This window comes from Lacerta agilis, chromosome 1 (assembly GCF_009819535.1).
Source record: "Lacerta agilis isolate rLacAgi1 chromosome 1, rLacAgi1.pri, whole genome shotgun sequence".
NCBI classification, from domain to species: Eukaryota; Metazoa; Chordata; class Lepidosauria; order Squamata; family Lacertidae; genus Lacerta; species Lacerta agilis.
In genome coordinates this window covers 30,274,162-30,287,463 of record NC_046312.1, presented here as the reverse complement: position 1 = coordinate 30,287,463, position 13,302 = coordinate 30,274,162, and the positions used below count along the sequence as shown (strand labels likewise).

Below are 13,302 nucleotides of genomic sequence, written 5' to 3'. Positions count from 1 at the left end.
TCGCCTCTCTCTGCCCTCCCTCTCTCTATGGTCTGTTATCGATGGGAGCGAGGCATTTTCGATGGCTGCGCGCGTCATATCCGGACGATTCTGAGATGCCGGTAAGAAACGCTCCTCTCGGGGAAGGAGCTGGGGGGGGGGGAGTGGGGGCGCGAGATTACGTCCCTCCGCCCACGCGCTCCCTTCCCTGACTCTGGGTGGTCTCGCCACTGTGTCGCCCCCGCCGCCTACCTGCCCCCCCCTTTCCCTCAGTTATTGGGTCCAGCCCGGTCCTTGAGAGAACCCTTCCCTCTCTGCTCTCGGTGCCGTGGGAGCGGCCTGGGTCTGCCTTGGCCTTGTCGCCGATATGGGACGGATCTTTGCTTCCCCTCTCAGCGCCCGCCCGCCCGCGGGGGCTTATGCGGATCCAGGGGCTGGCGGGTGATTCCGGTTGACTCCGTCCAGAAGGTGGCCTGGTTGTTGTTTAGGCCCTGGAAAGTTTTCCGGTGTTTCACGAGGGGTCGTTTTGTTGGATGAACCTCCTTATCCCCGACCCTCCCGGGTCTTCACGAACCGCCGCCTCCTTGGGTGGTTGGAAGGCTTCGCTGTCCTCAATGTTCAAAGTAAGGAAAAGTTTAGGATTAAGCCTTGGTATAGCGATGGTTCCCACTGATAACGGAGGAATCCGAGGGCTATCTTGGACAAACTGGAGACCACCACCAAAGTTTAGAGCAAACAGCAGCCAGTAGGCTTGGTCTTTAGCGCACGTGGGGTACCATAGGGTTATTGCAACAAAAAAAGTCAGACTCCTGCCCTGAAGAGCTTTGCATGATAATAGCCGGGATATTTATTATTTTTGTTATTTGTCGAATTTATGCCCCTCCATAAGCAGTCCTGGGCGGCAATCGAGGATAGGCAGCAGAGGAAGATGACGAGGGGGAGATGGAAGAGGCAGTGAAAACCGAGGACACGTGTGAGCAAATTGGTTTTAAGACAGACATAAAGACATATTGCTTGGGAATCGGGATTAAGAGGTCTTGAACACATCCAGCCCTGACATCAGCACCTGGGAGTGGCACACACAGGTGGCTGCCAGGGCCCATGCAGTCAAGTGGGGCGGACTGGCAACAATTCCTACTGTCTTTGAGTATGTTTTCCCTCCCACACTGGACACTAGCAGTGTTACCACTAGTTGGATTCCCACCCCCGTGTTGCTATTCAGCTTCTGACTTGTGGCCTTACCCAGGCATCCCTGTTGCGCTTCCTAATGGATGTAGTAGCTCCCATTTTTGAACATACAGTACAGTATGTGCAAATGCTGTACAGCTTATAATGTAGTGATATCCCGTTGGGTGCTGTAGCATTAAGGATTATGGCTGCTCACTTTGTATAGGAATTGCACTTCCTCTGAGTAAGGACATGGAGGTTATAATCATTGTTCTACAACCAGGTAAAATGGGGGGTATATGGTGGTTGTAACACCAATGGCACTGTTATCTGGAATGGGTTTGAAGGAAGAGAGAAAGAAGCGAATTCTAGGCATATGTGAAAACGAGAGAATGGACAGCTGTTTAAGAGCTGGTATTTATGTATTAAAATGTTTATTTTTGCACCCAAATTTTGGTCCTGACCTACAAAATAAGCTTGTTGCAGTTATGTAGGAGGGAATTAATGATATTCTGTAATGCTCAAATAAAAGCTTTTCATTGTTATTGCTATATCCCTGTAATGAACCATAGAACTGTAAATGTTTCTTGAGGCTGATCTCTGGCAAAGTCTGGGCCTCTGGCAGTGGAATTTAACAGCTGTAGTTTAATGGGCATGGAGTGGAGGTAGAAAGCAAAGAGAATCCACACTATGTTTCTGCTGTTTTTTGTGTGAGAAATAATTACCGGTATGTTTTAAAATATGGCAGCATGACTGGCAATATGTTGGTCATATATTTAATATTTGGTTTTTTTTCAGGTTAAACTGAATAGCTCTCTACTACGGCTTCTCCTAAGAAGATCCTCACAAAGCTGTGAGGCTGGAATATATTTATAAACACAGAACGTTGTTCACTTTGAACTCTTAAGCTTTGTGCCTTATCCAGATCGACTTTGGGAATCGGAAACTTGAATCAATGTTATCGGATGAGTTAGAGTCTAAACCAGAGGTCAGCAACCGCTAGATTTATTTTGTGGCTCAATGGCTGTATTCTGGAATTATCATTATGGCAAATGATAATTTTCCTAGTAATTTGTGTAGTTGGCATATGGTTATCATGCATAGAAGCAGTGCAATCTTTTTTGCTTCATTAATGGCTCCAAAATTGCTCATCTGATTTGCACCCACAAGGTCTCCCTTGAAAACCTACAATCACAAGTGACACTTAAGCAGGAGTGGGCCTCACAATGTGACTTACTTCCGAGTAAGCCCATGTAGCATTGCAATGCACAGAGGTCACAATTTAAAAATGTTTAACAGTCTACTTGGCTCTTAATGTAAAAACTCTGCGGTACCAATAGCACCCAATTGCTTGACATAAAGACTTCCAGCTCAGAGCAGTTATGCTTATGGCCTTCATGGTAAAAAAGCTGACAAGGAGGCTAGTCAGAATGAAAGGAAGGGGTGTACTAATCCTTTACTCCTTCTCCACTGTCCTGTCCCCCCTTCCCCAACTGCTATTTGGCATGCGAAAGAAGCTGCCATTGATGTAATTTAGTATAGAGGAAAACTGCCATCATCAGCTTTGGGGAGTTGTTTCCATTGGAACCAGATGTGCAGAGAAAAGAAGGCTGCTTATTATGGTTTTGATTCTCCACAAAATATACCACATATAGTGTATAAAAATACATGTGACAGTATATACCACATATAGTGTATAAAAAATACATGTGACATTAAGATATATACAGGTGAAACTCGAAAAATTAGAATATCGTGGAAAGGTTCGTTTCTTTCAGTAATTCAACTTAAAAGGTGAAACTAATATATGAGATAGACTCATGACATGCAAAGCGAGATATGTCAAGCCTTTATTTGTTATAATTGTGATGATTATGGCATACAGCTGATGAGAACCCCAAATTCACAATCTCAACTTTGGGGTTTTCATCAGGTGCACGCCATAATCATCACAATTATAACAAGCAAAGGCTTGACATATCTCGCTTTGCATGTCATGAGTCTATCTCATATATTAAACTCCAGTAGCTAATGAAAACAATTGCTTACATAAATGGACTTTTCCACGATATTCTAATTTTTCGAGTTTCACCTGTATTTAACAGCATGTGTAATATGGCCTATACTCTGTGACTAGTGCAGAAGTGTTTTGGGGTGATTCATATAGATTATGTTACCTGTTGCTTCTTTTCAGCTCAAAATCAAGCTGGGGAAGGACCATAGCTGAGTGGTAGATTTTCTGCTTTGCATGCAGAAAGTGCCAGGCTTAGCCCCTGCACGTCCAGGTAGGGCTGAGAGAGGCCCCAGTGTAAAACCCTGAAGAGTTGTGCTGCCATTATTGTGGAAAATACAGACCAATGAACTAACTACTGTGCAAAGGCAACAGTAGTTGTGAATTTAGGCAAAGAACAGGGCTTGTAACATTTATGCTTGTTACCCTAAGAATTAAAATTTGCACAGTGAAATAAGAGTTCAGAGTCAGTGATGAGTAATTATTTCACATTGTTGATTTCTTATTGTTTCTTGGTTGAGCTCAGAATGACAGAATATTTACTTGTAGTATATTCGCTACAGTGTAGTTTATGAACCATTTCTCTGTGTTACTGCCTTTTGCAGCTGAAGTTGTAGAATGGGAACCGGGGCGAATTGACAGAAAGCATTCAGCTTCAGATCTAAGCATTTGCTGCTGCTTTAATATCTTTGCTTTCCCCCTAGCTGCTGGTTCAATTTGTTCAGAACACATCTATTCCACTAGGACAGGAGCTTGTGGAATCAGAACCTAAAGATATAACCTGTTTGTCTCTCCTTCCTGTTACTGAACCCCAAGAATGCAACAGACTGATGTTGCCAGGTAAAACCTGAAGCCTGATTATGCTAAAAATGCTATTTGCATTTTTAAGATATTAACAACACAGTTCCATGTGTGTCTACATGGAAGTCAGTCCCACTGAGTTCAGTTTGGCTTGCTTCCAGGTAAGTGTGCATAGGAGTGAATGCTGTGTTTAGATGTGGGATACTCCTGTAATGCACAGTTATTAAAGTTCAGTTCTTTTTCAAGGAATGGTGAGATAAAAATGTAATAGAGTAGATTCTGGCAAAGCTGCTAGCAATCCTCTAATTAATATTAAACGTTCATTAAGTTGTTTAATGTTAATTAGAGCATTGCTAGCAGCTTTGCCAGAATCCACTCTCTTACTTGTGGAATATGCAAAAATGGCGAAATTTACCGGAAGAATAAGAAATCAAGATAACAAACTTTTTATAAAATAATGGAAATGGTTTATTGAATATTTATAGATAAATTGCAAACACATAAAAACATTGATAGTTATTGTAATAACCTGCAGTTTCATAAGAGTATATATTTAAAGTAGATAATTAAATGAGCAAAGTAAATGAATTTGGATATGCAGAAGATATTAGAAAATAAATTTAAGGAACCGCAGAAAGAGGGGGAAGGAAGTCAAACTTTGAAATGTTAAATTGATTGTACAACTAATGAAATGTATAAACTTGAAAAGTATAAATAAAAACTAAAAAAAAATTAAATGTACTACTAAGGTTACTGGTTATATAATAGTTTTCTATCACATTTGTGCTGAAAGCATGATTGTCTTGAATGCAATGCATAATCTCACAAATGCTTTTTAAAATTTCATTTTCTTCATTAGATGACTCTCCAGGTCATACTAGCTCCTCAAAGGATGTCTCCTCTTCTGCTGTTTTGCGAAGCCTCCAGGTGAATGTTGGCCCTGATGGTGAGGAGACAAGGGCACAAACAGTACAGAAACCACCTGAGCTTCTGCCAAGCCCTGATACGTCTAGCTTATTGCAAGACCTCCAACCCACTGATAGCACTTCTTTTATCCTTCTCAATTTAACAAGAACAGGTAACTCCTTCAAGCACTTCAAAGCACAGAAAGAGATTTGGGTAAAGTGGCTGGAGAGCAGGGAAGCTAACCTGTGGCACCTCCAGATGATGCTGAACTAAAGCTCCCATCTGCTCTGGCCGTTGACCATGCTGGCTGGGGCAGAAGGGACTTGCTGTGCAATGACATATTGAGGGCTACAGATTAGCCACCCCTGCTGTAGAGGTTCATTGTGATATTGTGGGAAGCAAGAGATTTTGCTCCCCTTCTTATAGTCTCATGAAAACTGCCTCCCTTCTAGGCCTAGGTTCTCCCTCAGAGCACTTGGTGTTTGTCCAAGATGAAGCAGAAGATTCTGGGAATGATTTCTTCTCGAATGATAGCACCGACAGCAGTACCCCATGGTTTTTGCGAGTGCAGGAACTGGCTCATGACAGTTTGATTGCTGCCACTCGAGCACAGCTCGCAAAGAATGCCAAAGCAAGCAATAATGGTAAGAGGGCTTTTATTTCTGTTGGGTTTTTTTCCATTTTCAAGGTATAATGTTACTTTCACCCATAAAATGAGTTTAGGAAATCTTGTAAAGCTTATATGTTGTTGAGATCTTCAGTCATTTACTTCCTGCCTTTTAAGGTAAAAAACTTTCAATGTCCCTAATAGGGCTGGGTGATATCTGGTTTTCGATATCATGATATTTCACCAGCTAAACATCGCAACATACTGCTATATCATGAAATCTGAAATAAGATGCAGCTACGTAGAAGCGAACATGGTAATGTCCTGGCAACTGCTACTAAGTTATGGGTCTAAATCACCACACACTGATGAAACCATTACTTTCATCAGCAGTTTCATCAGCCAAAACGCATTCAAACAGGACTTTGTTTTGGGGCTTGGATACCAAATGGTGGTATTCAGGGCCAGGACAATCCAAAATGCAGTGATGAGTCATAGTGAATAATGAATAATCTGGGAAAATATTGAACAACAACAAAAATATAAATTTGATGCATATAATTATATTAAAATTAACTCAGATTCATCCCCCAGCATTTCCAGGGCGGGCTGGGAGAGACCCCCTCTGAAATTTTGGAGAGGAGCTGCTGCTCAGTGTAGACAATAGTGTTGCAGATTGACCAATGGTGTGGTATACTTCCTATATTCCTATCATATAATTTCCGTTTGTCTTTGGAGCAGGACCAGAGGCTACTCTGATCTCTAGCAGAGGTAATGGATCCCATAAGTTATGCACTAGTTAATAAAGGTGCTGTTGTGCAGTCACAACAGCACCTGGCCATGCCTGTGCATGGCTGTGAGGGTAAACGGAGTTCTGGGGTTTAGTAGCTCCTGGCTCTGAGCTGTTTTCGCCAGTTGTTGCTGCATGACTGCTGGGCCATGCAATCTGCTGAAGGCCAGGTATACCTGGGAATTGCTGATGCTTGGCAAATGCAGCTCCATTGCTGAGGTAACCAGCCTTGATGTTCCCTTCCTCAATCCAATTGTGTGTCGTTGATTTCTTGCCAATGAGATTGGGACGCACATTCCATTGGATGTAAAACATTCAAATAGAAATTATTTGCATTCCGCTGCAACTTCATCTGTTTGTACCACACTGCTTATAATGGGATGCACATCTCCATGCCTGTTCTGTCCATTAGGCATGCCTAACTATGTGCGATGGGAGCTCAGTCAGGAGAAAAATATGCTGCATAATTATAGTAAGATAGTGAAACTGCCAGCATAACATGGTATGAGTCCTCTCAGTTGTCTCTTTCCCCCCATAAGTGTGAGAGCAATTGAACAGCATTGTTTGCCCTTGCTGTTGTCACACAACTACAGCTGGGCACGTGGTGCCAGTTTTACTATGAGATCTGTGAGTTGGCTGGGATCACATAGTGAAGAAGCCCTTTCAAGTTTTGTGTTTTGTTTTTAAGAAGGTGACTAAGCAGCAACAGCAAGTCAGGGTAACATTGAATGTGAACAGGTATGCAAAAATGTGGAAGGTAGTGGTTTATTGTTTTAACGTGCCTTCTCTACCCTCCCCCTACCTTTGGGAAAGGATTATAGCTCCGTTGGCAGAGCACTTGCTTTGGATGAAGGCTCAATCTCTCCAGGTAGGACTGGGAATGCTTCCAGTCTGAAACCCTTGGAAATGTACTAGTCAGAGCGGTCAGTGCTAAGCCAGATGGACCAGTGGTGACTGGTTATAAAGCAGCTTTCTATGCTAGTGTTTCACCACCCCCACTGCTCCTGCCCCTAGAAATGGTAACTTTTGCAGAAGAAAATTGAACCTCCAGAAAATTTGGGAGAGTGCAGATTTGAAGTAAAGCATCCACTTCAGGGGGCTGAGTAAACAAAATGAGCAGAAATGTTTCTCTTTTTAAATGTATTTAAGTGAGTTCCCCCCCTCCTATGTATCATTGTCATCTTACCATTGCATTCTTTCTTTTTTTACCCCTTCCAGGTGAAAATGTTCATGTTTGCTCAGGAGACCCTCAACCGAAAGAATCCAGCCCTATTCCTCACTTGCCTCGGGTGGAGAAAAAGTTGAAATGTACAGTTGAAGGCTGTGACAGGACATTTGTGTGGCCGGCCCACTTCAAATATCACTTAAAGACTCACAGGTGCATAAAGTTGCTATAGCTATGACTTTGCTGAGCACTGCAGACAGTATGCAGCTATATGAGTGGTCCTGCTATGGAACGATCAGATTCAGAGAGTCAACCAAAGTACAGAAATCTGAAACAGATAAAGCCTATCTCTATTTTGGAAATACACTCAATGTGGTTTTTAAAACACTGTTTGTGTGTTTTAACTGCCTGGGAGTGGCTTGTGATTTGCAACTGGCCCAAACAAAACTCATTTGTTTTATGTACGTTATATGTAACCTAAACTTTTAAATGAGAATATCTGGTTTATTAAAATTATTTATACAGTGTAAGGCAAGGAAAATGCAGCCTCTTCATTTTACTTTAACTGTTACTTCAGGTGGGACCAGTAACTGGCCATGTCACTTTTCAGCCCCTTCATTTTGAACTGAAATAAAAACAAAAATGCATACAACACCACATTAAGGAAAGCCATAACACCAGCAGAGGACTACTTGATTACAGCAGCATGTATAATAGTGCCATGAAAGTGATGTTGTTTTCCAGGAATGACCGTTCCTTCATTTGTCCAGCAAAAGATTGCGGGAAAAGCTTCTATGTCCTGCAGAGGCTGAAGGTGCACATGAGAACGCACAATGGTGAGAAACCATTCATCTGCACCGAGCTAGGTTGTGGGAAGCAGTTCACGACAGCTGGGAACCTGAAGAATCACCTGCGGATTCATACTGGTGTGTACCATCCCCCCTTTTTTCAAATTCTTCTTTTGTTCCAGTATTCAAGTGTTAAAAGAAGTTTCTCTCCATTTCTATCAGTCAGATTATGAGCATGGCACTGACTGGGCAGCTGCTGCCTCTCTGCCTGTTATGAAGTATTTACAGTATTTAGGGTTGCCGAAGTTGTTGAGCTTTGAGGTATTTTTAATGAAATTAGGCAAAATCTACACTTCCAACATGGATTGCTATATGTCCGGATCTTCCTGGACACTTCAGTGATTTCCACCTGGGTGCTGTTTATGAGGGCCAAATGCTGGCTATGTTACAGCTAGGGAGGAGAAAGCTGATTCAGATGACCCACTAAGCTAAACCTGGTTTGGCACAGCAGCAAAGAGGACCAGGGAGGAGCAACGAGGATATGAGCTCCTCTGTGTATGGTCTCAATAAGTCAAGGTTTGGCTTAGCGGGTGATGTGAACCAGCCCAAAGGTTTCTCACACCTCATTTAGCTGATCAAAAGGTATATAATAGCAATCCATGTTGGTGGTTATTATATTAAATTTCTGGGGATTTCCAGTCTTGGAGAAATTGTGTTTTCACTCTCCAAGTAGAAAGCTTCAGCGCTAATGTTTGATAGCCAATGAAGAGCTCATGTAAACAACGAAAGGTATGTGACTGAATTTGAGAAACGGCAACTTAATAGAAAGAAGTGGATCCTTGCATATGAGGCCATATGCAATTCAAGTGACTTTTTGAATTAACTGAAGCAAATGCTTCAATGCAGGGGAAAAGCCCTTCTTGTGTGAGGCTCAGGGCTGTGGTCGCTCCTTTGCTGAATACTCCAGCCTTCGGAAACACCTAGTTGTCCATTCAGGTAAGGGGACTTCATTCCTTGAGATACCCATACAACAGACAGCATGTATCTTGAAGACAGCAGGACATTGTTCCCTAGGTCTTACTGAAAAATTACTAATGTGCTTCCCCCTTTGCTTTTTATGCTGTCTTCCCTTTTCTTCTCTTGAGCCTCATAATTTCCAAGGTGTAGGCTAAAAACTGCATCTTGCCTAGAATATACAATTGTGGGTGTGACAAAGTCAGATCTTACAATCTCTAGGTCAAAGGCTTCTTGTACATACAGGCCTGAGACTCTAAATTGCTCAAATTTCCTGACAAAATTTGACTGTGAACTTGATAGGCCTTTCTAAAGCTAAGCCTTTGGTGTCTGAATTCAAGAGAAATGAAAACTACTTAAGCATAGAAAATGGATATTTCATGCTATGCTCTAGCAATTATTGTATATTGTTTTCAGGAGTAAAGCCCCACCAGTGTCAAATATGTGGGAAGACATTTTCTCAGAGTGGTAGTAGGAATGTACACATGAAGAAACATCATTCCAGAGTTGGAACAGATAGCAACAGACAGCATGAACAAACAGGTAGGAATCAAGTAGAATGGGAATGTATGACTGGATCTTTCAAATAGTAATGAGAAGGGTCGAGTTGAGAAAGAGAACCTGTTCTGCCATAGAAGTGTTAGCATGAGATGGCGACAGAAATGTGGCTTTCTGAGGATTTGAAATATATCACATGAAGAGACTGCAGGAACAGAGAGGCTAAGAGTGTTTGACCACAAAGCATTAACTATTTCTCAGCTTTGAAAAACAGTTATAAAATTGATCTGTGTAAGTAAAGTTGTGCTTTTCAGATGTGTATGCCCACATCTCAAAATATACTCTGTATATAAACATTCCTCCTGCAAATACAGGTAATGAAGAAGAAATCTTGGATAAGGATTAGTGAGAAAACAATTGTCCACATTCTTCAGATTTGTGAAGCAGAAATCCCTCTCTGTGTGATGGTGGACACTGATGCTGTTGCTCCTCAACTTGGTGTTTTGTTTTGTTTTTGCAACAGAATCGTTGATGGGCAGTAGTTTGTTGGAAGAATCTGAAGTGCACAGTAAGAATCTGGTGTCCATGAGCTCACCTCCCAGCCTTGGTGTAGAATCCTTGCATTTGCCAGACACAGAATCAATTATTGGTGTAAAGGAAGGTGAGAAAAATATTTCTATTGGCAATGTAATGTTTACAGAAGCTGAGTTGGAAGGGGATAGCTTTCTATCAGCATAGTCTTAAATGGGATAATTTATTGGAGTTCCAACACATAGTTTCAGTAGGAAGGGTGGGATGCAATAATAATACTTTTTTATTGGTTTCTGATATTGTATATGTTTTCCTGAGTGCTGATTTAGCCACTGTTTCTTATATTTGCTCTAGTCTAATACATCTACATATTGCACACTTCATTTTTTGTCTGAAGATTGGGTTGCTTGAGAAAATAATCCCCAATGAACATTTTACAAAGCACAACTTAGTCTCCCGTTTGATTTGCAGAAGTTCTTGCTGAAGCAACAACAAACTCTCTCCATGCTGCATCTGATGTGGTTTTGCCATCTCATCACCTGATGCCCATGTCAACATCAAGACACTCCTATGGGGTGTCATCTTTACTACAGTAAATCTACAGGTCAGCCTAAAAGACTTCTATTTCTTTCTGAACAGCATACTTCTAGTCTCTTGAAAGTGCAGGAAAACTTCACCTTTTCGACTATTCGAGAATTTGATAGCAGCGAGGCTTTGGGTTATTATTTAGTCTTAAGAATATTTGTTTGAAATTTTGATGGAAGATTATAGTAATGATAGGTTTAAAAGAAAATCCCCATTCAATCTTAAATTGAAGGCTTATTATTATTATTATTATTATTATTATTATTATTATTATTATTATTACTACTACTACTACTACTACTAACTTGATCTGGAAGCTATATAGCTATAGTGGCATACAGCTTGGTCTGACACAAACATCATAACCTCTGCTGGTGCCTGTTGGTTTCAGTTAAAAAGCATATTACAGTCTATTAACTGTGGTGACTAGGCAAGGCTTTTGGTAACAACCTTACTATATCCATTGGTTCACTGAACAATGATTGGGTGTGGTACCACAATGTCACACAATTCTTGCAAAATAAGACTGTTCTCTGTCAGCATGCTGTTCCCAGCCCACAATGCCATCTTTCATAATATGACACAGGCAAAGTGTGTACTCCTGCGATGTTTTGCTGGCACAGAATATTTAGTACGAGTTGAATCCTAAGATGCCTTCTGCTCCTGAAGAGGCTATTTTACACTTGTATTAGAGTGAGAAAAGTGAAGCAGTCTAAAGATGTTCTGTTCAGCTTTTTGTGTGAGCATGGGTCTGCCCCTGCCCAACTTCTACCCGGACCGGAGTGAGCCAGCAGGGCTTAGGAAGTGGCAGTTCCTCCCACTGCCTTAGCACTGATCAGCCACGCCCTTCATTCAAAACAAATACTGTATGTTAGAAGGTGTTACAAGTAAAGGTACTTCTCCCATACATCTGTGTTGGTAATTTTGTCATATAGAGAGGGCTTGAAAGAAAGAAAAAAAGATGCTGTGAAATATAATAGAGCAGTGTGTTGCTTGAATCATTCTATTATTCGTTCCGTTTTTATAAACAAGTCTGAACTAGTATTGATAAAAATAAAATGTGTTGATTTGCAGTTACAAAAGGAAGAGCAAATGAATGAAGTATTCAACACAAGATATGAAGCTAAAGAAGAAGCTTGTGTGATGATGGGCTCAAGAAACCATGTGGTACTTGAATCCCCAGAGTTTATGCTGTGCCTCTATTGTACTTATTGTGACCTGTCAGACCAGAGGCCTGGAATATGGTTTGCTTCAATCACTGGAACCTCTGAAGAAGGGCTTCAGGAGCTTTTACTAATGTCTGAACAGGGTACTGTTCCTATTGAACCTGGCACCCCAAAGGCGAGGAGGTAATACTCTTGGAACTAGTTCCAAGCCACTTTTTTCTCTCCTGAAGCTGATCATAAGCTCAGCATTATATTGACTCGTTCTTCTTGGAGGAGTATCTATAGATGGTAGTGAATTCTGCAACAAGGCACTGCAGTTCTGTTCTTGCTTCTGAATTATCAGGTGGTTTGTGGTTTCTCTTTGAGCCAGATCTTCCACATCTCCTTGCTTGGTGCGGATATACTCTCTAATATGGTTTCTGCTCCATACTGAAGACGTGATGTTGTTCAGAGGATTGCCTCAGACACCCTTGCTTCTTGCTGTGATTTTAATTTCTAATTATTAGGGCTTAATTTAAAAAAAAATCAGAGGTAGAATCTATTCAGTATTCTTCAGTTGTAAATAAACTATCTACTTCCAACTCCTGATATTTGTGTATTTTGTGTTTTTCTTAATTCATAACTTTGCCTATTCAAAGATGCTGGGTACCTTAAAGCCAGGTACCAAGCAATTATATGTAAAACAATTAAACAGAAAAAATAGAACAAAAATGAGCAGGAATGTTCTCATTGGCCACTCTGTACCAACAGTACAGAAGCTTCTCATAGTTAGAGAGAAATATAGCTTCCACTTTAAATAATTCTTTTTCTTTGGGGGGGGGGGGAAGATGTCATCTTTCTACATTAATTTTAAAGGCCATATATTTTTGTGAACATATAAAAAGGTGAAAACAATGAATCTTGTAATGCCTTTAAGGTTAAGCACATTTATTATAGCATAAGCTTTCATTTACTTCAGACAGTTCAACTTGTAAAATAGGAAAATGCATAATTCTTTTAATCAGCCTCTGAGCTCAGAATTAACATGGTTTGATATGGCCCAGACAAAGCATAATACAGTATTTGTGCCACTCACAAAGTTTTCTGAGCAGCTTAAATATTTAAAAACAATTATAGACCATTAGAACAAGAATACAGCACAAAAATTGTTAACTGTACTTGCAAGCTGTTTCAAAGTAGCTTTTGCAAAGGGTTTAAAGGCAGCTCCTGTGCTCCCATTTGCTCAAAAGCAAGTGCAGAGGCTGTCTTAAATCTTTTTGCAAGTCTCCCCATCCACTTTGCACCCCCAACCTCT

General features: G+C 41.0%; 1 protein-coding gene across 6 annotated transcripts; it reads left to right on the top strand.

Moving 5' to 3' along the window:
* On the top strand, positions 1-12,596 carry ZNF410 (zinc finger protein 410). 6 transcript variants are annotated; one of them, XM_033142902.1, is made up of 13 exons: positions 17-101; positions 872-952; positions 1,945-2,134; positions 3,862-3,997; positions 4,818-5,036; positions 5,317-5,508; positions 7,480-7,639; positions 8,171-8,352; positions 9,121-9,210; positions 9,646-9,771; positions 10,250-10,387; positions 10,729-10,861; positions 11,917-12,596. In XM_033142902.1, the coding sequence occupies exons 3-12, from the start codon at positions 2,102-2,104 to the stop codon at positions 10,851-10,853; spliced, it is 1,401 nt and encodes a 466-aa protein (XP_032998793.1). In that variant the 5' UTR covers positions 17-101; positions 872-952; positions 1,945-2,101; the 3' UTR covers positions 10,854-10,861; positions 11,917-12,596. The 6 variants fall into 6 exon arrangements, with proteins under 6 accessions (XP_032998801.1, XP_032998838.1, XP_032998793.1 ...); XM_033142918.1 differs by having other exon boundaries at positions 28-101; positions 869-952; XM_033142910.1 differs by lacking the exon at positions 872-952 and having other exon boundaries at positions 1-101.
* The last annotated feature ends 706 nt before the right edge of the window (positions 12,597-13,302 follow it).